Source organism: Contarinia nasturtii, unplaced genomic scaffold, assembly GCF_009176525.2.
Source record: "Contarinia nasturtii isolate CC-2019 unplaced genomic scaffold, AAFC_CNas_1.1 Cnas_scaffold_129, whole genome shotgun sequence".
Lineage (NCBI taxonomy): Eukaryota > Metazoa > Arthropoda > Insecta > Diptera > Cecidomyiidae > Contarinia > Contarinia nasturtii.
Window position 1 is genome coordinate 5,465,532 of NW_022197486.1, and position 25,075 is coordinate 5,490,606.

At 32.9% G+C, this 25,075-nt stretch overlaps 5 protein-coding genes across 11 annotated transcripts; 3 read left to right on the forward strand and 2 right to left on the reverse strand.

Moving 5' to 3' along the window:
• The first annotated feature begins 373 nt into the window (after positions 1-373).
• LOC116341301 (cyclin-dependent kinase 12) lies at positions 374-6,180 on the forward strand. Of its 2 annotated transcripts, none has more exons than XM_031768281.1 (13): positions 374-538; positions 1,313-1,740; positions 1,833-1,986; positions 2,107-2,446; positions 2,624-3,343; positions 3,411-3,742; positions 3,825-3,884; positions 3,952-4,113; positions 4,283-4,386; positions 4,462-4,618; positions 4,703-5,091; positions 5,165-5,638; positions 5,730-6,180. In XM_031768281.1, the coding sequence occupies exons 2-13, from the start codon at positions 1,478-1,480 to the stop codon at positions 5,878-5,880; spliced, it is 3,306 nt and encodes a 1,101-aa protein (XP_031624141.1). In that variant the 5' UTR covers positions 374-538; positions 1,313-1,477; the 3' UTR covers positions 5,881-6,180. The 2 variants fall into 2 exon arrangements, with proteins under 2 accessions (XP_031624141.1, XP_031624132.1); XM_031768272.1 differs by having other exon boundaries at positions 375-538; positions 3,952-4,188.
• Positions 6,181-6,986: 806 nt separating this feature from the next.
• LOC116341314 lies at positions 6,987-9,074 on the reverse strand. Of its 2 annotated transcripts, none has more exons than XM_031768292.1 (5): positions 8,902-9,074; positions 8,736-8,814; positions 8,120-8,681; positions 7,738-8,049; positions 6,987-7,667 (listed from the first exon to the last, which is right to left on the reverse strand). In XM_031768292.1, exons 1-5 carry the CDS (start codon positions 8,978-8,980, stop codon positions 7,488-7,490), a joined length of 1,212 nt encoding a protein of 403 aa, XP_031624152.1. In that variant the 5' UTR covers positions 8,981-9,074; the 3' UTR covers positions 6,987-7,487. The 2 variants fall into 2 exon arrangements, with proteins under 2 accessions (XP_031624152.1, XP_031624160.1); XM_031768300.1 differs by having other exon boundaries at positions 6,988-7,667; positions 8,120-8,673; positions 8,902-8,917.
• Positions 9,075-9,406: 332 nt separating this feature from the next.
• Positions 9,407-10,742, forward strand: LOC116349958. The gene is made up of 3 exons (XM_031781652.1): positions 9,407-9,839; positions 9,903-10,333; positions 10,398-10,742. Exons 1-3 carry the CDS (start codon positions 9,503-9,505, stop codon positions 10,524-10,526), a joined length of 897 nt encoding a protein of 298 aa, XP_031637512.1. The 5' UTR covers positions 9,407-9,502; the 3' UTR covers positions 10,527-10,742.
• Positions 10,614-13,014, reverse strand: LOC116349945 (tRNA (cytosine(72)-C(5))-methyltransferase NSUN6). Of its 2 annotated transcripts, none has more exons than XM_031781630.1 (3): positions 12,584-13,014; positions 11,469-12,044; positions 10,614-11,406 (listed from the first exon to the last, which is right to left on the reverse strand). In XM_031781630.1, the coding sequence occupies exons 1-3, from the start codon at positions 12,635-12,637 to the stop codon at positions 10,684-10,686; spliced, it is 1,353 nt and encodes a 450-aa protein (XP_031637490.1). In that variant the 5' UTR covers positions 12,638-13,014; the 3' UTR covers positions 10,614-10,683. The 2 variants fall into 2 exon arrangements, with proteins under 2 accessions (XP_031637490.1, XP_031637499.1); XM_031781639.1 differs by lacking the exon at positions 12,584-13,014 and adding an exon at positions 12,215-12,326.
• LOC116349964 (ADP-ribosylation factor 1) lies at positions 12,248-19,287 on the forward strand. 4 transcript variants are annotated; one of them, XM_031781672.1, is made up of 6 exons: positions 12,248-12,374; positions 15,627-15,915; positions 16,515-16,624; positions 16,700-16,825; positions 16,901-16,974; positions 18,608-19,287. In XM_031781672.1, exons 2-6 carry the CDS (start codon positions 15,768-15,770, stop codon positions 18,696-18,698), a joined length of 549 nt encoding a protein of 182 aa, XP_031637532.1. In that variant the 5' UTR covers positions 12,248-12,374; positions 15,627-15,767; the 3' UTR covers positions 18,699-19,287. The 4 variants fall into 4 exon arrangements, with proteins under 4 accessions (XP_031637532.1, XP_031637538.1, XP_031637526.1 ...); XM_031781678.1 differs by lacking the exon at positions 12,248-12,374 and adding an exon at positions 13,912-13,991; XM_031781666.1 differs by lacking the exon at positions 12,248-12,374 and adding an exon at positions 14,000-14,130.
• Positions 19,288-25,075: the final 5,788 nt, after the last annotated feature.

Here is a 25,075-nt window from a genome sequence, read left to right on the forward strand (position 1 = left end):
TATTCTTCATGAAGACTATGATTTACAACAACAACATACCCAACGACCCTGAACTGTAATACAAATTTTTTGTTGATAAAATCACCATTTATTAATTTTTAACTTGAAAATCCGATCGATTTCTGTCAAAATCTGTTTCGTTTTAAATTTATTTCCAATCGCATCCAATTCCATGCTGTGCAAAAATGTGTATTTCAAATTTAGCGGCAATTTTCTTCCGAATGTCATAGTTTTCGGTGCTATACACTTTCGTACATTACGATGAAATGCGGTCCAAATGTCAGTGTATAAATAATATGTGTTCGTAACGCATACATTTTCATACCAAAAAAAAAAAAAAATTTGACAGCTGTGAAACGCTACTACTTTAATGTTAGTGCTGTTGTTGCTGCTGCTGCTGCTTCTTCATTTCAAAAGGAAATTGTCAAAATGTAATAGTACATTGGAGCTCTCCATTGAATAAAAAGGAGGAAAATTACTAATTTTATTCTAAACACCGTGAATTTATGCATCGTGTAAATTATCACATTGTTTTTTGGTCAGTTAAATGAATATTATCGTAAAATTGTTGCGTACATTTTCGATTTCATCAAAAAAATTAAAATGTGAAGTGAACTTGATTTTTGTTGGAAAAAAGAAAGAGACAGAAAAAAACAATGATTCTGAAAACAATATTCGACATATCGTCATAAATGGATATCATTATCACATATTACAAACAATAAAAACCCCATTTTCAATGATCTATTTAAGCATAATCAATAAATAATTGTGAGATATAGTTGAGATTCGATATTTGTTTAAGTGATTTGCTAAGATTTGAGGTTGACATTGCTCACATGTAATGGGTGCATGTATATTCTATGATTATACATTCGTAGGACATCAAAAAAAAATATTTTTTTTTATGAAGTGAAATTATTTAACCTAAATTAAACGGGGTTCGAACAAACGAAAACGTTTTTTTATGATAAAAAAAAGTTCATTTTGCATTGATAAAAATTGAAATGTCAGTGAAAAACATTAAATATCCAAAAAACTATAGGAGTGTTTGTTGCCATGGTTGAGGACAAAAAAAAGAAGTTTTCATTTATGATTTATGTTTTCAAAAAAAAAAGTGTTTTCGACAATGCATTTTGATGCGAGACAGTTTATGTTTAGTTTATTTTTTAATTGTGACATTACATTAATCACATTTTTTTCAACAATGCAACGCATAATTTTTGATAACTTTAGTTAATGAATCATCAAGTTGGTTGTTTTAATCGAATTTATGATTAAAGAAAGTTTTTGATCTTGTTTCTGGTTTCAGATGAAGAAAAAGCACACACATACATACGAAACAAAACGGACAAATTTTTAAAGAGAAACTGATGTGGTTAAATAATTGTAATCTATTGATTTCATAAGTTATTAAGAAAACCAACAAAATTTCATTGAATTACACTGCATTCGGGAGTTAAATTAGAATTAAGTGATGGATAGGAGTCACGGCAGTAGTAAACATAGTAAAAAACGAATGAGGAAGTCCAGCAAGAAATCAAAACGACACCGAAGATCTCCATATTTGGATGAATATGATTCAAAATATGGTAAATTACGTTCATCCAAAGAGATTTTACCCGCTAGCAAACTAGTGGAGTATTCCGATGTTAGTTCCGAAGACTTTTCAGCGCCAGAAGCTGGAGAAATACAGGATGAGGATATTGCCTACTCATTTACAGATCGTAATCGCCAAAAGTAAGTTAAAAATTTGCGTTTTGTACTTACTTTTTTTTTCGTTTGTTTGAAAAGTGAAACAAGTTTTTTAAAAAAAACTGTTTTTGTTGCAGCAATGGCAATACGATGAGTCGCAATAATCCGTCGTCAGCTACTGGTAGTGTTATTGATGTAGACAATTCAAAACTATCTTCGACGCCACCTCAACGAAAACTAGAAGTTGGTTCACCTATTAGCTCATCATTATCATCACATTCAAGATCTAAAGTGAGTATTTCGATCCATTGTCACGACAACTAGGAAATCAATTAAAAAAACTTATCATTTAATAAAGAAAAAAAACGAAACCAAAACACGAAAATGAATCCAGAATTGTATTTTTTTTAGCATTCACCTTCTTCATTTCACGATGAAGATGACGACGACATCAAATCAGATGATTCGACTGAAATTGAGCGAAAGAGAAAGAAGGCAAAGAAAACAAAAAAGAAAAAGAACAAGAAAAAGAAAAAGAGAAAACGCAATAAATCCATTTCAAGTGTTGAGAATATTTCTGATAATGATTCAATGCTAGATGATGATTTAAATTTGACACCACCAATACGAACTACATCTCCTGCACAATGGGAAAAACGATACACACCAAATCGTACCGATGTTTTGTCAAAATCACCATTGACACCGCCAATCAGACCCAACAGTAACATAAGCATTTACTCAGATACAGGTAAATACAATTATTTGTTGAAATGGTGTGTGTTTGTTATTATTAATATTTCTACCAATCATAAAATGCTCTGCTGTTTCTTTTTATCATTGTTGTTATTTGAATGTTTTGTCTCAATGATCAAAATATTTATCGTTTATTGTTCTTTTTTATTGCCTTATATGATAAAACGAAAAGCGCAAAAATACATTGCATCATCGCCACATACTCCACCGTTAGTGCCCAGAAAATCAACAATAGCCGCATATCATAACAGTCCGATCGATGTGGATGCGAATTCAAGCGGAAGCCATTCACATTCGCATTCACACTCGCACTATCGATCTCCTGGTAATAATCGACGAAATATGTATAGTTCGCCTTCGCATAGTAATAAAAGAAGGCGAACAGATCGACCGTATGAACGACCAACGGACTATTCGTATTCGAAACGAAATACAGACACACAAAATCATCGACATTCGCGTGAACGAATTTCGGATACATACGATTTAACATCATCATCGTCATCCCGTATATTGCCTTCAAATCGAAAGCGTCGTCCGCCACACAGTCCATCACCGGTTCGACCAAGTAAACGACATTCCCGTAGCCACAGTCCGCGACCATTTCGTGTTGTTGGTTCACCAGCCTATTATTCGTCACGTTCAAATCGAACCAAAAATGAACCATCACCAAGAACAACACGTTCACCAACGCCACCAACACGAAAATTGGATATCAACAATAAAATTCCGGATACTAGCCTATTTGCTGAATTAGTCAAAGATAAACATAAGCGCGATAAAGTACTGAAAGAAATAAAGGACAAACAGGAGGAAAAATCGGTTAATTCGGGTGGTGAAAACTCGAACAGTGCTATTATGAATAACAATAATTTAGTGGTAATTGATACAGGTGAGTTTCATGTTCTTGTAATCATACAATAAAAATGAAAAATTAACAATAATAATAAATATTTCAGTCGATTCAGCCAGTGTGTCAACATGTTCAGATAAAATCAGCGATGCACAAACATCGAATGGAATGAAGGATACAGTGTGCTTAGTTGACATTCCAATGCCTAATGCAGATGAAAGTCAAAATGATAAAAATACCTCAAAGGAAGTAGCAACGATATCGAATCCAAATACGACGGAACAATCATCCGATGATACAAAAACAAATTCAACGGAAAAAACACAAAGCGATCTGCACCGACAATTCAATCTCATTTCAGTGCCACCACCTCCACCTCCGAATGAACCAAAATCCACATCTGTTTCAAATATTGTGATATCTAGCACGCAGCGCACGGTAAATGTTCATATTTCTTTTTATATATTCTTCGTAATGTTAAAGACACATTAAATTTAACTATTTTTCCGCATCATTTTAGGAGATGGTTAATAATACAGTCGATTTAACGCGACAACAAACAAAATTGGGCTATCAACAGGTAAATCCATTTATCAATTCACATTTTCTTTGTGTGTTACTCATGAATATGTATTTCATTCAAACAGCAAACACAGTCAGCGGGTATAACAAAATCAAATAGTATGACCATATCAAAGCCAAAAAATCTAACAAAATTACCAATGCCTCCGGGTGTGAATGTTAATGAGCTGGAAGATATAAATACGCCAAGTCCGCCAAGTACAAGTCCAGTTAGCAAGCAATCAAAGGTCAGTTCAGCAAAAGCAGCAACATCTGGTACAAATCGAAAGGGAGGACCTCTTACATTGCCAATGCCACCAATGGTACCAGCTTGAAAATTACTTACTTATTATTATTGATTGTTTTACGATTATTTTCTCGATAATTAATTCTTTTCTTTTGTGATTTTCTCCTTAGGTACCAGGTAGTGAAGACTTAAGCGGAGATGATGACTATATCAGTTCTCCAATAACTATGGGCCAGTCATCAAGTTTCAAACAGAACAACACTGGTGCACAAGGGTAAGTAACTTGTGTTGGTTTGCATTTCGAAAATTTGAAATAATTAAAAATGTGTGTGTGTTTTTTAAAATACAGAAATTGCAGCGTTGGCACCAAAAAAGATGTAAAACGTAAGCGTCCAACAATTTTGCACCGAAGAAATTCAAGAAGTCAGACAATCAAAGATTGGGGAGAGCGATGTGTTGATGTGTTTGAGGTGATTGCACAAATCGGAGAGGGTACATACGGACAGGTGCGTAAAATTAAAATGCAATTCAATGCCAAAAACTAGTCAATGTATAATGGGAATAATTTTTTTTTTCGTTGTTGATTGTAGGTATATAAGGCCAGAGATAATCAAGCAAAAGAAATGGTTGCATTGAAGAAAGTTCGGCTGGAACACGAGAAAGAAGGTTTTCCAATAACTGCTGTGCGTGAAATAAAAATTCTTAGGCAACTTAATCATAGAAATATTGTAAATTTACGAGAAATCGTAACTGATAAGCAGGACGCCCTTGAGTTTCGTAAGGACAAAGGTTCATTTTATTTGGTGTTCGAGTATATGGACCATGATTTAATGGGTTTGCTGGAATCAGGAATGGTTGAATTTAATGAAGAGAATAATGCAAGCATCATGAGACAATTGTTGGACGGTCTCAATTATTGTCATAAAAAGAATTTCTTGCATCGAGATATAAAATGCTCAAATATTTTATTGAATAATAAGTGAGTAAATCAACTTTTATATGAACGATGACACATTTGAAATGATATTAATTGATTTATCCATCATTTTCAGGGGTGAAGTTAAATTGGCTGATTTTGGTTTGGCACGTCTATATAATGCAGAAGATAGACAACGTCCGTATACGAATAAAGTCATAACGCTGTGGTATCGGCCACCAGAGTTATTGTTAGGTGAAGAGCGTTACGGACCATCAATTGATGTATGGAGTTGTGGTTGTATTTTGGGTGAATTATTTTCAAAGAAGCCACTGTTTCAAGCGAACGCCGAAATGGCACAGCTTGAAATGATTTCAAGGTTATGCGGTACACCAGCACCAGCTGTTTGGCCAAGTGTCATTCGATTACCATTCTTCCATACGTTGAAACCAAAAAAACAGTATCGACGAAGACTGCGCGAAGAGTTCATTTTTATGCCAGGCGCAGCGCTCGATTTACTTGACAAAATGCTTGAATTAGATCCAGACAAGCGAATAACTGCCGAAGATGCCCTTAAATCGAATTGGTTAAAAAATGTCAATCCCGATCAGTGAGTAGAATGTTTTATTTTCATTGAACACACACGCACACGAATCTGGAGATCATATTTTGAAAATATTTATTTTTTTCTTTTCAAACAGAATGCCGGCACCGAAGCTTCCGACATGGCAAGATTGCCATGAATTATGGAGTAAAAAACGAAGACGTCAACAGCGTGAACAAGAATCGTTGCAAAATCTTCCACCTGGAAAATCACAAACCGGAGGAACTGACGGTACCGCTCCAAATTAATTCTAAACAAAACAAAAACAATTTAAATAAAAGGAAAACAGCTGATTTATACAATTTAGTATATAAGGAATGTAGAGCGGCAGAAAGGGAATCGAATGATTGTTCACTTAGAGAAAATTTGAACGATTGTTTTTTTTAATAGTGAAACGAATTGATTGTAAGCGTTTTAACGGCAAACAAAAAAATATATAATAAATCTCGATTAATATCTCGATATGTTGGAATGCTTAAATCAATCTTCAGGATATATACATTTTTTGATCGAATACTAAATCGAATCTGATTTTTCTTATTGAAAAATAGACTTTTCTTTCATTTTAAATTTAATTTAAATAGGAAAAAAGAAAACTGGCGTGAACGCCACTGAAATCCTTCGAACATTAGTCATTGAATCAACAATAAATGGTGATTTTGTTGCCCAATAAACACGTTCATCATTTAATTAATTGAGAGTTTTGTCTTTTTTGTATTAACATATTACCAACATAAACTCAACTGTGTGAATTGTGATCAGAGAATCTCGAAAATCTTGATTATGTCAAAATAAACAAAAGCGTTTTTCAGATCAACGAATTCTTGCTAAGCATACACTATTCGTGAAATTGTTGTTTATGAAATTTTTCAAAGTGTTGTTTTTTTTAAATGATATTTAAGCACATTGCTGGTGCTATGGTGCTGGAAAAGACACTTCTTGGGTCGTCTTTTCATTCTTTTTACTAAGCGGTTTTAGCCCAAACATTTGACTTAAGAATCTTTTCTGTTATGTATATAGTTGTCTGAAAATTGACTTTACCATTTTGTGTGATAGATTTCGATTTTATATAATTATGATTGTTGAGGTTCAAAATATGTATATGTATCACAGAAAAAGAAAACGAAATTTCAATCAATTAACTATTGCTTGTGTATATCGAACGTTGACAAATGCCAATTCAGCAACAAAATCACCACATTTATCGGATTCATTCAGTGGCAAATATTGAGGATGGTTAGTGATATTCACCTACAAAACTGGCGAAAAAATAAATATTGTGTAAATAATTTTATTTTATTATCCGGAAATAAATTCAAATAGATATTTAAGCAGAAAAAAACAACTATTTTGTTTTAATTTTCGTTTTCTTCCGAATTGAAAAAATTGCGCTATAACTGCCTAGCCCATCAACTTCCAGGTTATTTAATACTTAATACTTATTTGTCAAAAAAAAAAAACACTACGTCCCGTTCACAAATGTTTTTTAACGCCTAATTCGGAAGTTAATGGGTTAAAGGGATATGCCATGATCATAGAATGATCTATAGTGAACACTAGAGTTGATTTAGAACATTGACATTTGAGATAAAACATAGATCTGTACATTATTCAATTTTTTATTCAATTAAATATTTAAAAAAAAGCAATTCGTTTTCAACAAAAATCTTATTTCTCTTTCGTTTGATTTTGAAAAATGGCAAATTCGTGTATTTTCAAATATCAGAACACATCTATTCAGCGTGAATATTTTTTTGTTGTTTAAAACAATGAGAGTCGTGAGTGAGTAAGTCGAGAAATGTGTGAAAGAGTGAGCGACTCAATTTTAAAATATACTTAATTGTTTCGAGCACTTTTATTTTCTTATAAAACGCGGATCGAAAGGCGTTTCCTCCTCATCGTCAGAATCGATTATTTTTGGATTCCAAAATCCTGGTGGCGTTTCAAACTGCGGTGCATTTCTATAATGTTTTGAACAAACGCCATATTTCTTCGGTGGATTCTTTTCCATATTACGTCCCATCATCCGGTGATACTGTTCAACCCAAAATATATTCAAAAAAAAATTGAATTTTGATTTTTATAAAAATGTTTGATTCAAATACCTGATTACAATCTTCACAATCGATCGGGTCATTTTTCAACGGTTGTGGCTTTTTAGCGATGGCTGTAGCATCTTTTTTATCGTCGAACACATGTTGATACAGTTCTTGAGTTGGTTCACTTTCATCAATTGAAATAACCTCTGTTGGATCTTTTGCCACTGCAACCACACTGTCATCGGCGATCGATGACTTTTTGACCGGATCCGAATTCGTTCTTCGGCTTAAAGCTAGATTTTTTTTTGGTGCCGTGATTGTTGACTGGCTTCTTTCAAGTTGCATTGTAAAACCTTCACAGTACGTTTCATCATCACACTACAAATGAATGTGAACAAAAAAGAGAATAGAAATTGTTTTTTTTTCTCGACTATAACCAGATTCTTACCTTGGGAAAATTGATTGTGGATTGCTTCAAATTGGTTTTAAGTGATAACTTTTTTCGGGTGCCACTTGTATCGGTTGTTTTACTGTCAAATAGACGACGTGGCGTTATGGTATTTTTCACCGGCATTTTCTTTTGCCATTTGGGCGATTCGGTCAATATCGACATAGTTTTCGTTTGATGAACAAGTGAGTTTTCGTTGGGATCATTACTGGGAAAATGTGATTTTTGTTCTTTTTTGTTCATTTCCTTGGACGGTTTTTTTGCATGGCTTTTTATCACTGTTGGGCTACATTCAACCATTGAATTTGGTTCGGTTTTAATGATCACATCGTCATAATTGTTCTCCTTGTTGTATTCCTTGTGTAGCATTAGAATCGATTCATTTATTGGGATTTGTGTTGGTTCGATGACCTCATCTTCAAACATAGAAGAGCTAAAAGCTGCATTTAGGTCTTCTTTCATCGTGTCATTTGTCGCCGATTCGTGAGTTTTATCAAGCTCAGTTTTTAATCGTTTGCGTCGATTTTCGCTCATTTCCGAATCCAATATGTCATCTGAAAGGCTAACACAATGTTTTATTCTCATTGGATCGGCTGGTTTATAAATGCATTCTTACCGCTCGGTTTCAAATGATTTTAGTGAAACTAAAAGTGCGTCACGTTCACGTTGAACATCAATTAATGCCTTTTTGGTGGCTGAATTTTTGTCGAAAAAGTGAATTGCATAACATTGTTTAATTTTTAAGATTTTATATACATAATTAATATATCCGTAAATCTTACAGGAAAATACATCCAACATGGTTTGAAATGCCCGGAAGAGATCATCATTGGGGTCAAGATCACAATTTAACACAGTCATTTTTTATGTTACTTTAAAACTATGTTGTATGTTTAAAACACAAAAATTGTTTACAAAATATACGTATCTTTTTTTTTTGGTTAGGTAAATCTTTCAATGACATTTCATTACAATCTTTCGCGGTATTAGATCTTTTTCGATTTCTGTTCAGCAACTCCATCTAGCGTAGAAGAAACATTTCTCAAATAAAATGCAAAAAATTCTCAAAGTTAATTTCATATAATGAAATTTTAATTGAATTAATATTCTATGAAACCACGAAAAATCAATAAAAAGTCATAATATTAAAAAAATAAAGCATTTTTTCCAATTGAGAGATCGCGCTCGAAAATCGGGAAAACATTAAATTGTTTATTGTTTGTGGCGCCCACATAGCAAAGCTAGGCAAAAAATACCGAACCACACAAAATATGACAAATGATTTATTCAATTTTTAACAGATATTTTGAATGTTCAAATACTCCAGTCGCACTTTATCTTCATTCGCATTGAATTAAACGGTTAAGAAGAATATCTATTACGATGGCTGTCGTTTCGAAAAAAGATATAGAAATTTTAACCAAACAGGTATTGTCGCGAAAAGATGAAATCCTTGAAACGATAAAACGCGAACACACAAACATCGATCCAACACTTTTGCCCGAGAATTTCATTCCAAAGTTTGAAGAGAAATTACGCGAAGCTGCAGAAAAGGAGTGTGCAAGTGGTGACGATGATAGTATTTCATTGGAAGATGTCGAGAATATTTGTCATCGATTTGATGTGTTAGATAAAAAGCTATCCGAACCAAAAGCATCAACGTTAACCACAAGTAATGTTGGAAACACCGTTGCACACAAGGAAACTCGTGGACTTAAACGTAAGTCACCACATTACCAGTTGATTGTAATTTTTTTTAACCATTTCTTAAATTACATCATAGGCTATGGTTCGATCACTGATATAAATAAAACTTTACAACGTTCGTCATCGTTACTGAATTTAAATGCAACTAAAATGTTTGCTGAACCAAAAGTACCGGCACGTGATAATAAACCGATTTTATCCAGTGGTAGCGATACGCTTACTCAGTCCAGTGTAGACAACACAGTTATACCAAAGAAGATTTCAGCCGCTCAGTTAGCCGAACATAATAAGATTCTCGATGAAATTCAACGTCAATCCGAACCAAATGGCTATCTGTCACAATTACGTGACATCGGTGAAAGTTATAAGAGTTCTTTTGGTCGCTTGAATAATTTTTTCAACGAAGTTCAACAGGTTCAGTCGAAAAAATCAGCAGACACAGAGTCGAATGTTTCATTAGATGGTTTGGATGAAGAGCTATTGAATAAGATGAAAATGTTGTCACAGGTAAATTACGATGCAACATGGATAGCATGTACATTTATATTTATATGAGAATTGTTAATTTCAGAATTTATCACAAGTTCGATTTATGGCTGAAAATAAGCATTTGTATAATGCAGGCGGCATTGAAGATACCAATTCTCCATTATCAGATGATTTGACAGACATTTTAGAGCATTTTTATCGAAATAATTAGAAAGTTTTCAACGAATCATCATGCATTTGCAGGCCATATGGGTCAAAGACCCTACGTTAAAAAATACATATAGAATAAAAAAATAAGTAAAGTAAATGTCCATTTTTCATAGACGCAGATCTCAGGACATAGTATATTTAATTCAATATTTATCTATTTAATTAAGTTTGGCAATTTTTCGAAATTTACAAATAAAGAAACCCGTTGAATCGATAATTGTTACTTGATTTTCCGGATTTTCAAAATCTGGACCGAAGCGTTGTACTTTTCTGCGTTCATCATCACTTAATCCGGCATTTTTTAAACCAGGATTTCCAAAAACCGGAGTGGCAGTCTCCAATTCCAATACTTTGCCGTATTTTTCTAACATATATGCAACATTTCGTTCATTTTCAGCGTCAAGCACCGAACAAGTGCTGTACACAAGAGTACCACCGACTTTTAACAGTCTCAATGCTGTATCGAGTAACTTTTTTTGTAGTTTCGGAAACGATGCCACAATATGGCGATTCAATTTTGTTGACAATATCGGTCGATTACCCAAACCACTGCATGGAGCGTCCAATAGAATTTTATCAAAACTCTCTTCCGCATACGGTGGATGGGATGGAAAATCATTTTTATGTTGTTTCATTGTCAAATCAATTGCTTTCGTTGCATCAAATGTATAAGAATGAACCGATTTTAAATGAAATCTCTTAATATTTTCTTTTAATACGATGACACGATTCTCCGATTTATCGAGTGCAACAAGTACACCACTGTCTTCCATCAATTGTGCTAAATGTGTTGTTTTATTACCGGGTGATGCGCACATATCCAAAACGATTTCGTTTGGCTTCGGATCCAAGACTCTGCTACAAACAATTGACGGAAAATTCTATAGAAGAAAAAAATCGATCGATACCATGTCATATGTTACGTTCATATTTCATGTTTTACCTGTAATAAACTACTTTGATTGGATAGATATTCACTGCCAACAGACGGTACACATGATATGGTTTGATGAACTTCAACACCAATACCTTTTGATGGGCCATCAGTTCCAAATAGTTGATGTCGTTGCATTTTCACTTGTCCCGTGCCAATGAATAGTTTCTGCACCGAATCATATACAATGTTGGTTCCTTTTTTGCATGCACCTTCGATGTCGCCAAAAATATTCACAATTTCATTCAATTTTGTATTTGTTTGCATCGCTAAAATGCCTGGACAATATATATGAGCACCGCGAAGAACTGCTGCCGCACATGGACCATCAACAATAACTTCCTTTCGTTCTGGGCATGGTTTTTTATTGATTGCACGCTCATCAAGGCTGTGTATCATAATCATTTCGGGAATCGCATCGAAACGTTCAATTAACGGCAGGCATGGTAAATGAGTGCATTGCTCAAACATTTTCAAAATGTTTGCAATTACATGATTGGTAGATGTGCTCAGCAAATTTACGCGAACTGTTGTGGTTTTTGGTGTCATTTGTAGCCATTTGATCAATTTTGATATTTGCGTGGCCTGTTGAAGAAATAATAAAATTTATGACGCAAATAAAAAATTAACATCGTTTTTTTTTTTTCAAATGCTTGCTCATTTAGCGTTAAAGAGGGGCGCTGCCATCTTCTGTCAAATTTATATACATATATGTCACCATAGTAAAGTGCAAACATATTGAAGCAAACCAATACCAAGAAAATGATATACCGCTCTCATTGCTGGCGATTTGTATATACGTTAGTATTGAGTGATTTGTTGGTCAAACAGAATTGAAATTCATTTCTTGTACGATTTTGTTTTGAGTTCAATTAAACACAGTTGTTACATTTTTGTTGCCGAAAATCAGAATAAGTAAATTGAATGATTAATTATTGAAATTGTAAAAAAAAACCGTGTAGATTAACAAAAATTAAGCCCGAAAAACGAAATCGAAAATTTTGCAAAAAAAAAAGAAGATAAAACACATACACCAATGGTTTATTGGGTCTGTTGGTTCAAAGAAATGTGAAGATATTTGAATAGTACGTCTAAATTGCAAAAAAATACACATCAATATTTACCGATAATGCACTGCCTTCAAATAGCTTCGTAATTTCATTTTCTACTTTGTTCATCGTGGATGCTTTCAGATAGTTTATGTTTATGATAAGCACTAAGAATCGGTCGCAAAAAAAAATATGTCACACTCTCTACCCCTATCTTTATTTTCAAAGGAAATAATTAGATAAGTTCAGTGATTCAACTTTGATTAGTGCAAAGTGTTCATTTTCAAGAAAAAAAAAAAGAAAGAAATTTCACAATCGTTGATGTGTATGTGTGATTTGCTAAATTTTTGGCAAATCAATCAAATATTTAGTTAAAATGTTTCGAAGCTCATTCAGTTTTCGAACATCGTTATAAGTAATCGAATTGGTTTTTAGTTCGATTTTCTTTCTTAATTCATTAAATTGCATGAGTTTATTCGTGCACGAATTCGGTGATGTGTGTTCACATGCAGAAAAGTGAAAGAAAAGGATAGAGACCAGAGAGAAAACTTGCTTTAACCATTGTGTATGCGGTGTGCGTGTATGTGTCGGAAATATGTCATGTCATAATGAAACACGTAATATGAGGATATGAGAGACATCTAACGACCCAATCCAGATTAGATGACAGATCATTTGTAATTAAACAACAAATTTGCAATCGAATTTTCTCAAAACGGTACACCATCTATGAATTATAGATTTTAATTATAGTTCAAGCAAAGATTTGTATCTGATTGCACCCTCATGTCATTTTCATTTTTTTTGCATTCATTTTTTTATTTGCTCATTGAGCCGACGTGGCATACCATTCATCTATTTAAACTGTGACCATATTGTTAACATTTTCCAAATATTTCGTTATTAGCACACGCGCAAGAGAATTTGTTTTTTTTCGCAATATACCGCTTATTCGCATTGACATCGCGTTGAAATCAAGTTCTTTTGGTTGTTAGACATGGTTTTCAAAGATGCTATCACTATGGGTAAGTGATGCACATACGAATGTCGTTGTGTTTGTATTTTATTATGCTGTCAACGATTTCTCCAGCGGTCTTTCGATCTTTCTCTTTCCTATGACTATTTCGTTATCTAGACCTTTTCCATGAAACTACTAATGAATTCCAATTCATGTTTTAATGAATTGTATCATTTTTTCAAGTATTTTATCATTTTTAAGAGAAAGAAAAAGAATTGCAACTGATGACAAACGGTCATCGATAACGCATGAATACACATGTATGCGTACATGACTGTGAACGTATGTATGTGTGTGTATATTTCTGTTACCCGCTGGTGTTACCAGTGAGTAATGCCGATACGGGTTTTCTTAAATGCAATAGTATTGGTGAAGCCATGAGTTTAACAAAAAAAAAGTGAACGAAACAACAATTAAACTTTTGTTCCAATACTAAGAACCGCTGCCACAAGCAGACACTCCATTGTAGGTTTTTTTTCCACGTCCGCCATTTTAGTAGCACACAATACACTTTTTCGGTCGTCGACAACGATTGTGATCAGGAAAAGAGTCTTGATGTTGTTATTTAATTTTTCGTTCATTTTTGTTTAAGCATAAATATTTAGTAAGTTCCAATAAATTGTTTGGTTGTTGATGGTTTTTCTTTTTTTTTGCAATAAATTATCAAAAGTTTATGTGATGGAATTGTTATAAATCAAAATTTTGTTTCCATCAGTTCAGTTTTTGTTCATTTGTGGTGGTGTGTTTGAATGATGAACGGTTACTCATCGATTATTACAACAAGTTTAATTCCACGTTTAACAAAAAAAAAATTTTTTTTTTTTACTCAAATCCATACTTTTCGAAATTCCAATGTAATAAAAAATTTACGATAAAATTAAAACCGTCGGCTTAGCGATAATCAATTTCCTCCCGGTATAGCAGTGAATATCTTACATTTTTAATAAGATTCTAATGTCAATTTACCTAAAAAAGATTGCATTCATCTTTCCATGCATTGAAATTGATGATACAAAAATTTGTGAAATTTCCCACAAAATAACATCAAGTTTTGAATTTATTGAAATTCAATTGTGATTTAATCGAAAATAATGTGAAAGATATCGAATTGGTGATGACAATTTGGATTTACAAAAAAAAAAAAAAAACCTGAAACTAAGCACTTTGGTTACATACGTTTACAGGCGCATGAATGTGTATATAGCAGTCATTAAGTGTGTGACGTGGAGATTTTTGTCTTCTCTTCGACTTTGAATAACATTTTCATATTTAATTCAAATAATGTGAATAATATTCACCAAAATGCAATTTATACGAACTGAATGCGCTTGAAATTGTGAAATTTAATTTTGAAAATCACTTGATCGCTGGAAATGAAACATATTGTTCGGAAAATGCGTGTGTATGCGCGTATGTACGTGTGTGTGTGTGTGCTCAAATTAAGTCATATCGGTGTTCTATATTCGGCTTCGTTCAAGCCCTTTTAATATGTATATGTGTACAAATATTTGGCTTCATTCTTCTTATTATTTTTTTCATTGTTCCGCGTACATTCCAAAGCATGTGGAATGCGTTAATATTAAAATCTTGATTAATTTCATCATTGATATGACTTGCGAGTAAATTGTTTAATGTTTATACGATTTTATAAGTGCAAGCCAGATCGAATTATTAACCACTATTGCATACAACATTGACTCATGAGTGCTTGAAGCTTTTCATAATGACGCGCCCTAAACCATTGCATATAGACACATGTACAAATGAAACGTTAAATATATATATATATATATACGCGTACGATATCCGTATACAAAGAAAAATGTCTCAAATTGCTTTGTTCGGCGGCATAAAATGTATATGGATGATAATATTCTAACCGATTTATATACGTAGCATGATAATATCAACTATATTTTGATTTGGTCGTTTCATATGGTTAAAGTGGACTTGAACACAATAACCCAAATGAATTACCGAAACTAAAGTCGATATTCAATCAAAATAAAATGAAAATAAAAAAAATTCGCTAATTTAGAGTAGATTCAATTTCTACAGAAAGATGAATTAATGCCACTTTTTTCTTCATTTTATCTACAGGTGTCCGATTTGGAAAAAGCCAGAAGAAAACAGCCGAGAAGAGAATATTCAAGGAGCATTGAAAAAAAAAGATAACAAAAACACCTCGTTTGAATTTGTAAACTCTTAGCCACAGCCAAGAAACGTTTATATCATTAAATCATGGGTAACGTGTTTGCAAATCTATTCAAAGGCCTTTTTGGCAAAAAAGAAATGAGAATATTGATGGTCGGATTGGATGCTGCCGGTAAAACAACAATATTATACAAACTAAAATTAGGTGAAATTGTGACAACGATACCAACTATTGGTAAGTAAATTAGTTTTCAACAAATTCAGTCAGCGCACAGCTATTATTGGGCCTCACGGAGGTGCTGGTACCTTTCTTGTATTTTGTGCCATTTGAAAAGTTCTAGGGAATATACTTACATGCTCGGTGCCAATAATTGTTTGAATAATTGTTCTATTTTTAATAATAAAAAGAAAATGGTTTTTGATACGTGATATCGATCATTTGCGAAGAATATGAAATTATTTGTGACCGTTTTTATCTCTTTGTTGCGTATCATGCAATTCCATTTCGTAACATTACCTTTTTTGTCAACGATAAAATTAACATGCCACGTATATCAAAAGATGAATGCGCCAGACGTCTAAGGATGTTTTAATTGCAACTACTTGATATCATACGTAGATTGAAACATTTTTTGAACAGCTTTAATTAGATTTTATCCCAATCGGGTGTGAATTGCAATGCATACAAGTGTATTTTCTTCTGAAATTCGTTCGCCAAATTTTGCATATCAAACACAATTTCTTATGAAAATGCCAACAAATACATCGTTGATACAAAATTATAAAAATACATTTTTTTAAATTTTTTTTTCGTTATGATTTTTAAATTTCTAGGTTTCAACGTGGAAACGGTAGAATACAAGAATATTAGTTTTACTGTGTGGGATGTGGGCGGTCAAGACAAGATCCGACCATTGTGGAGGCATTACTTCCAAAACACACAAGTAAGTAATTTTCCGCATGTAAATGAAAAAAACAAATGTTGGGTGGCATCATCATATTTTCATTTTTCGTTGTAGGGATTAATTTTCGTGGTTGACAGTAACGACAGAGAGCGTATCGGTGAAGCACGTGAAGAATTAATGCGAATGTTGGCCGAAGATGAGCTCCGGGATGCAGTCTTACTAATATTCGCCAACAAACAAGTGAGTTGAACACAATGGCAACGCCACAGCCCAGCTGTATTAAAAACGTGTAATTTCATTAAAATCTCATTTTAGGATCTGCCTAACGCAATGAACGCAGCTGAAATTACTGACAAGCTAGGACTCCATTCGTTAAGAAATCGTAACTGGTATATCCGAGGGGCAAATCACTTAAAAATTACTTATTAATTATTATTGATTGTTTTGCGATTATTCTTCGATTAGTTTCGATTATCGTCATTAATTGTAATATATGTATTACGTATGAGATTGTCAAATGACGATGATGGAAATTGAATCTATGTGAAATAAAAAGAGAGAGAGAGTGTGTGTGTGTGGATGAGTGAGTGAGTGAATGATAGATGATTGGGGAACCATTAGAATGTAAGAGAAAACATACGAAAGAAACAAAAGTCACAACAGCATATAACAGATTGCTGACGAAAAATTGAGATTTGGTAGTAGCAGTGGAGAGAACAACACACAAAGAATCAATGTTGTACACACAGTAGCATCGGAACAACGTCACAACGACGACAACATGGCGGCGCAAACGGATAAACGAAAACTGTATCAACAGCAACAAGAAATCACATTGGGGTAACAATTGTCATATTTTGCATAGTAGCTAACGCATTCGCTGTTCAATATCGGCCACTGTCAACGACAAAGCGATTTGAATGTGTTGGTGTGACAGTGTATTTGATTGCGACATTTCAAACCAACAAGTCGGCAACAAGTCACATCGTCTTGAACCATCATCAGTGTAAGAACTAAAATTGCTGCGCATAAATTTTCAGTTTGCATTGAAAGTGAAATATTCTCTCGAATTGGATTTTTGTCGATTTTTCCAAAAAAAGTGTTCGGTAAGTATTATTTTAAAATATAATATTAAACAGAATTTTCGAATTTTTTTACAAAAAATTGACTGCATGCTAGAATTAGATTGAGATAGAGAGAAACACATTGAACACAATACAAAATCATGTTAAATCATGAATTTCATCATTGCGCACATTGGATTACGGGTACCGTTAGCCAATAGTGCGACGCAGTTTCTCATGATTTTTCAAAGCCCACTTTGACTACGATATGCAATTGAATCTTTTTTTAAGATTTTTTTTTCAAATATTTTTTTTTGTTTTCAACATTCATTCATTGGCAGGAACAACAAATCGAACACATCAAATGTCGAAGAAGAATATGGACACATTTTTAGTTCTTACACTGGTAATCGTTCACAAACCGACCACAACGATGTCAGAACCCGGAAAATATGAATACAAAGGATCGGTAAGTTTTTTTTTGCATTGCATTTTCTTCATTGTGAAATGAATTTTAATTCTATCGTATCGAATTTGTATCGTTCAGTTTCTATTTTGCCCAAACTACGACCAAAGTTAACTTTAGCATAAAGTTAAAGAAATGTATCTGCGGTCGTTCCCGGGGGGGTATGTTTCAATTCGAATCAATTTCATTGCTTTCATTTAATTTCATTTACTGCAATTCATGTTCATTGTTTGTTTTTCTGTTATTGTATGTATCTAGGTAGTGACCAGCAGACCCAGAAGTACTATTCTATAGTAAGCTAGTATTTTCTTCCACAGAATCGCGATTACAACTACCAAATCTCAATTTAAAGCAATTGCTGGACATTATTGTTGTTGTGGCTATTGCTTTGCAATTTTTTCATTATATGTTTCCGATTATTTTTCGATTATTCTCCGATTACTTATCGATTATTTTAAATTTTATTCTTTTCTTTTGTGATTCTCCCCTTAGGTATATCCAAGCAACATGTGCAACAAGCGGCGATGGCTTATATGAAGGTCTCGATTGGTTATCCAATCAACTGAAAAATGCCAACCGTTAAAATCACTCTGAACAGAAACCACTAAAACAGTTGTCACATAAAATTTTCTCCTACAAAAAAAAAACAACATCAATAAAACAAACAAAACAAGTACTTTTGTGTGTGTATTTTCGCGTTCGGCTGAGGATAATGGAAACGGCGTGAAAATCAAGCGATACTTGCTAAACAATCTTACAAAAACCAATAAAAACTCAAAAGCAAACATTATAAACAAAAAAAAAATCATTTCGCAACAACAGCACATTGAGGTAAAACTGAAAGTGGAATAGTAACACAAATGAATTACAATAAATATATATATATAAAAGAAAAATAGGCAAGTTGGAGAAATAATGTGTTAATTGAATAAAAAACACATACACACACAGAACATACCTAAAACTTTAATATTTAATAAAATAGTACTAATGATAATTTTTAAAAAGAGTAATTAAAAAAAATGAAGAAGACAAAGCTTAAAAAAGAAGTAAGATGAAAATTATGAACATAACTAAAATGAAACTATTTGTTAAGAGCAACAGATACACACACATACACACGTATATAAAGATATTTACAATAAATCGAGAAACAAAAACTGATTATGAAATTACTGTATTTACGCAGAACCCAACATACAAACGAATATTAATGGTTCTCACACCATCTTCTTTGAACAACACTCTTTTTAGTTCTCTTTTTTTTTTCATTATGTTTATATTCCTCGAAGTCGGAAATGTGACACAACTTCTTCTTCTTCTTCTTTTTTTCGTTCAAGAACAGTTTCGGTCCATTATTATAAAAGCATCATACAATTGGATCCCAAAGCTAGTGTGATCGTTAACAATTCGTCTATTTCCACTTTATTTTATTTTTTTATGTTCAAATTTTGCAATAAAAAGTATTTTTTTTTGTTTCCTTTATTCAGAAAGCAGAAATACTTTAAACTTGGAAAACAAAATTCTTTTAAGTTGACTTTCGAATAAAAAGTCAAAAATATGATAAATTTAAGAGATAAAACCTTACAACAAAAAAAACAAACAAACTTTCTCCTACTCGCAAACGTGAAAAATGAAAATTAAGATTCCAAAATAAAATTTTAAACAAACCATCAAGGTGATTATTATTGAGAAGAAAAAAAAATCAACATTAATGTATCTGTAATTTTGTCAATAAAATTGGGAAAAGCCAAAAAAAAAACTTTTCCCGGGACAAAAAATGTGTGACGATAGTTTAAAATTGATTGCCTCTAACAATTTCTACATCTACCATTTAAATGGATTAACGTTGAAACTTTAGCTGAAATTAAAGGAAATTCAAGCCTACATTCAAATCGGAAACGAATGAAAAAAGCAAACAAACTCAAATCAACCACTCAATCATAGTAAAAGTGTACTTTCAATCGTTTTCAATTTTCTAATTCTGCAAACGTAAATTCAAATGAAATTTTATTGTTTTCTTTTTTGTGGTTTTTTAAACGCTATCGCTGTCGTTGGATTACTTGGTTTTCCATTTATTTCTTGTTTCGCCGCTAATCATAGACAAACGCCCATTTATAAAATACACCATGTGACGATTATATCATTGCGATCAAAACATTAGAATTATAATCCATCGTCAATCGCATTCAATAATCGGAATTGATGATAACACGCTTAGTCAAAGAAATTCGGTCGAACGCATGTGTTGGCCCTTTCAATTGAGGCAAACACACAGAGAGAGAAAAAAATGAAAGAATATTTGAATTGTATGTGTGCTGTTGATTTGATGTCTTTTATGTGTATGCATATGAATTTATATTAAAGAAAAATGAAACATTCCTCATTGTATTTTGTATTATTTGACCATTTATTATTCGGTATGAAAAAGGTATGTTTGATAATGAAAAATATTGAGCATTATTCTTGTACCGTTGGTAAATTCGTAATTTGGAATAATAATTATTTTTTTGATTTTGGATGTGGGTTCATACATAGTGGACATCCTCGTTTTCAGGACCTTTTGAAATTTTGACAAAATTTAACCAATATTTATGAAGAAGAGAATAAAATAAGTTTTCGAATAAACGTCGAATGCATGCGTGAAAACAATGAAAAGAATCGGAAGTATTTTTGATTTTACTTTTCCGCACACACCGAGCTAGGGGGGAGACACCAAGAATAAATTCCGAATCCACTACATAAATTACTAATCCAGCTATTCCACTAATCCAAAAACACAAATGTGGAATCGAAACTATTTTTCCTATTCCATGCACTGTTTCCGTCAAAAATGTTAATTCTGCTATTCCACACTATTCCACTAATCCATCAATAAACGTCAAAAGAAATGTCAAATGGATTTGAAGTGAAACAATTTTTGCTATTCCATGCACTGTTTCGCTATTCCACGCGAATCCATTCACATACGTTGCTATTTCATTGAAATTTCTCGAATCTTTACACTAAAAGTCTAATCCTATTCCACGTGTCTGCCCCCTAGACACCGAGTGTGTAAGGTTAAGAATTGGAATCGTTTGAAAAATTGGCTCACTGTTATTAGTTCCACGGATGACAACCTCATCCGTACCCGTTCGGATGCGGGTATATATTTTATCCGTATCCGTTAAACTAAGTTCGCGAATATGGATGAATTGTATGTCCGTGGGATGTGTATCCGTGGAAAGTTCTTAATACATCCATCGCTATTTCTGTATTCACGGATAAAATAAAGTTTTGATGTAGTTCCAAATTTATTTTCCGCACACTATGCGCATTAAAGAATTAAAATCAGCTCACAATTTTGAAATGCACAAAAATCATTTTTCAACGCGTTTTGCCCCAAGAGATTCAAGAACAACGGTGTTTTACCCTGTTAATACCGGGATGTGGTAAGCAGTACATCGTACGCATTTCTTACCTTTTTGTTAGAACAAGAACTCTTCTCATACGTGTACGTCGACTTAATCGTGCTGAGACGAATATATACTTTTTTCATATTCATTTAAATCTGCCAGAACATTCATATTCGTTCATTAAATGTCTGCTGAAAAATGTCAAACGGACATCAAATATTCAAATATATCCGCCTAAATCTCGAGTACACCGGCGGCACTCTTTACAGCTCGCGAATCTGTTCGCACGAGAAAACCGAATCTGACTTTAGTTTTGCGATATAAATAATTTTCAACACACTTTTCATACAAAAATGTCAAAAAAATGGATTTTTGTATGGAAGCCATGCCTGTATGATATCGTAATGAACTGAAACTTTGCACAGGTTATTTTTATCACACAAAAATAGCATTCTGAGAGTTTGAAGAAATTTCAATGCATATTTTGTATGGAAGGCACCCCTAGAATGTATTGAAATTTCTTCAAACTCTCAGAATGTTAGCTTTTTGTGAAAAAAATAACCTCTGCAAATTTTCACATGATTACGATATCATATATAGGCATAGCCCCGATACAAAAATTCCAATTTTTAGTAGTTTTTGTATGAAAAGTGCGTCGAAAGTTATTTGTATCGCAAAATTAATGTCAGATTCGGTTTTCTCGTGAATTAAAATTTGAGTAATAAATGCATGTTGTGGACCACAGTGCGGAAAAGTTTATCTTACGGATGTAAGACATTTTATTCCAATTTAAATTTATATCATTTATCGATCCAATATAATATAAAATCAGATTTTGCATATAGTTGCTAGCAACAGATCAGAGGTCATAGAGAGTCAAAAAGGATTGTATTTTCACGAGGTTTCACCTGAAAGCATCATTGCATTAACAAGGGGGTTGCAGGGATACGACAGAGGGTGCAAAATTCTAGAAGTATAAAATATTACAAAAAATTATAAAAACTACAGACATGTAATTTAGCATCAAAAGTTCATCTTCTCTAGATTTGAAGTATATTCAAATTATATAAAAACACAAATTAATACATTCAATTACTTTTCTTTCAAAAAAAGTAGTTATTTATTTTTTTATAAATGCATCAATACATTATTCTATATTATAAAAAAATCTAGTCATCAACATTTATTTCTATTTGAAGAAAAAAAAAACAATTAAAAGTTTCATGCAAAAAATCAATATTTCTGTGTTGCTGTTTTACCGGTTGCACTAGTAGTAGGTTTTAGTAATAAAAATATTAGGTTCTTCTGTTGCGACAAGTCGTCAAAGAATGTTCTCGTCGTCGTTTTGCCGATGGTGATTCAATTTCAATATCTTCGAGAATGTTAAATTTACGTTTCATTGTTGCAATTGGACCCGATTCATCTTCATTTCGGCTGAAGCCATGATTCTCCTTGTATTGGTAAGCCCTTCCATCCAAAATATCTAGCATAATGTTAATATCATTAATCGTCTCCATATGTTGTAAGCCCGTCCCGTCAAAGTCATCTAGCTGTCGATGAAGATATTTCAATTGGAGCCGGAGATACTTCACTTCGGCTGAAATCATGATTGTCCGACCCATCTGGCATAAAATCATTATCAATCGTCTCGATCGGTGTAAATTTTCCAATTGGGCCCGAAAAATCTAGCCTCCAATAACTACCATGAATCGCTTCGGTCGAGCTCGCCTCATCAAAATCAATATCATGAACCGCTTCGATCGACGTATATATTTCAATTGGGGCCGGAAATACTTCACTTCGGCTGACATCATGGTTTTCCATGTATTGTAAACTTGCAGAGAGACGACAGAAAGTCCAAAATCCAAGAGGCAAAAATATTTCATGTCAGGTAGCATTAAAAATAATTCATTCATTTGATTTTCTTGCGAAAAAAAGTTGCTATTTATTTTTTATAAAGACATCAATACATTATATTATAGTATGAAAAAATCTGGAGATTAATAGTGTCAAAAACATTAAGAGTTTCATATAAAAAATCAAAAATATTTCAGAATTTACGTGGTTATTTGTGATTATACAGCTCATATATAACACATAATTTCCAAAAATTTGACAAAAAATTCATTTGGTTGTTCAAATCCAAAACTTTGTGGTTAATATTCTAAGCCTGTGTGATTTTACAATTTACAGTAAGTCAAGTTATTGTTTACTAGTCAAAATGTGTGACTATTCGTGAAAATGCGTCGTTATACGCCCATAAAAGATACTTCCGAACAATGGCATCAGCAGCTTCAACCTGATTAGGTGCATCAAGTTGGCCCGAGTGATTTGCATTCTGAGCCAAATTATTTTCCAAGGCGATATCAATTGTAGAATTAAGCTCTTGTATCAGCCAAGTCATCCAAGAATGTCGTCGTCGTCGTTTTGCCGATGGTGGATTAATCTCAATATCTTCGAGTATGTTGAATTTACGTTTAATTGATGTTTCAATTTCTTTAAGTTGACGTTTGAAATTATTATCATCATTATTAGAATCGTTTAGCGTAGACATCTCAATCGGGTCCGAAAGATCTTTATTTTCATTCGAACTATTTTCCAAGTCGATGAAGCTAAGTTCTTGCAATAAATGCGACATCTTCCAAGTATTTCCTCGTCGCCGTTTTGCCGATGGCGGTTTCATTTCAATTTCTGAGATATCGATGGATTTATTTTTCACTGCTTTTTCCATTATTATTAGTTGAAGCTCAGTTTGTTGTCAAAATTCGATTTTATTTTTCAAAACGTTGCTCCAATATTATTTGATGTTTATTCACACAAAAATGAGTTTTTTGTAGCACAAAATAGCACTGTATGAAACAATATGCAACTCGTATATGAAAAGATTTGGAAATGTTCATGTCTTTTATAGAAAAATTCGTTACCTCACATGCATCATCTCATTAAAACACACAGTTATTAGTATAACAGTTAATTAATTTTTCCAAGAAAATCATTTGTGACCCCCGAACTTTTACTGTCTACCTGCAACAATTCCAATGATAATTTGGTCATTAGGTAGTTCTAATATTAGGTAGCTTGAACTTCAAAATATTATGTCATTTTGCACCCTTTAATGAAAGGTAATTTCACACAATTAGGAGAGGTAACTTGCAGAACCTTATTGTTTTTGTTCAAAAGTTATAATAATTGTTTCGTGGAAAAAGTCAATTAGGTCCAAATGACATTTAATTTTCTAATTTATTTTGAATATTCTTTCAATTTCAACCATACCAAAATGTATAAATACCTGTGCTTTAAACGTAGTTACACATTCAGTTTTTTTTATTTTGAAGAGCGCAATCGCAAGCATCTTAAAAAGAGCACATTTTCTCAAATCGCAAAAAAGTTTATTTTTTCAACAAATCAAACAAGTAACTTACTTCTTAAAAGAAAAAGCAAACATTTTGATTTAATAGCATCAATCGTAACATCATTTGAAACATGGAAGTTCCACCGTCACAAGATTCGCCAAAGAAAATGCTCAATGATCATTGCATCATACATATGTTGTGTCAATTAACCA

Excerpts from the sequence above, each read along its gene's own strand:
- LOC116341314 (XM_031768292.1), bottom strand. The coding sequence starts at position 8,980 with ATGACTGTGTTAAATTGTGATCTTGACCCCAATGATGATCTCTTCCGG. Across the intron at positions 8,682-8,735 it reads AAATCATTTGAAACCGAGCG|CCTTTCAGATGACATATTGG; the intron begins GTAAGAATGCAT and ends ACATTGTGTTAG. Across the intron at positions 7,668-7,737 it reads ATTGTGAAGATTGTAATCAG|TATCACCGGATGATGGGACG; the intron begins GTATTTGAATCA and ends TGGGTTGAACAG.
- LOC116349958 (XM_031781652.1), top strand. The coding sequence starts at position 9,503 with ATGGCTGTCGTTTCGAAAAAAGATATAGAAATTTTAACCAAACAGGTA. Across the intron at positions 9,840-9,902 it reads GGAAACTCGTGGACTTAAAC|GCTATGGTTCGATCACTGAT; the intron begins GTAAGTCACCAC and ends ATTACATCATAG. Across the intron at positions 10,334-10,397 it reads AGATGAAAATGTTGTCACAG|AATTTATCACAAGTTCGATT; the intron begins GTAAATTACGAT and ends TGTTAATTTCAG.
- LOC116349945 (XM_031781630.1), bottom strand. The coding sequence starts at position 12,637 with ATGAACAAAGTAGAAAATGAAATTACGAAGCTATTTGAAGGCAGTGCA. Across the intron at positions 12,045-12,583 it reads TTGAAGGCAGTGCATTATCG|GCCACGCAAATATCAAAATT; the intron begins GTAAATATTGAT and ends TTTCTTCAACAG. Across the intron at positions 11,407-11,468 it reads ATCAAAGTAGTTTATTACAG|AATTTTCCGTCAATTGTTTG; the intron begins GTAAAACATGAA and ends TTTCTTCTATAG.
- LOC116341301 (XM_031768272.1), top strand. The coding sequence starts at position 1,478 with ATGGATAGGAGTCACGGCAGTAGTAAACATAGTAAAAAACGAATGAGG. Across the intron at positions 3,885-3,951 it reads CAAAATTGGGCTATCAACAG|CAAACACAGTCAGCGGGTAT; the intron begins GTAAATCCATTT and ends TCATTCAAACAG. Across the intron at positions 5,092-5,164 it reads AATATTTTATTGAATAATAA|GGGTGAAGTTAAATTGGCTG; the intron begins GTGAGTAAATCA and ends CATCATTTTCAG.
- LOC116349964 (XM_031781672.1), top strand. The coding sequence starts at position 15,768 with ATGGGTAACGTGTTTGCAAATCTATTCAAAGGCCTTTTTGGCAAAAAA. Across the intron at positions 15,916-16,514 it reads GACAACGATACCAACTATTG|GTTTCAACGTGGAAACGGTA; the intron begins GTAAGTAAATTA and ends TTAAATTTCTAG. Across the intron at positions 16,826-16,900 it reads TAATATTCGCCAACAAACAA|GATCTGCCTAACGCAATGAA; the intron begins GTGAGTTGAACA and ends ATCTCATTTTAG.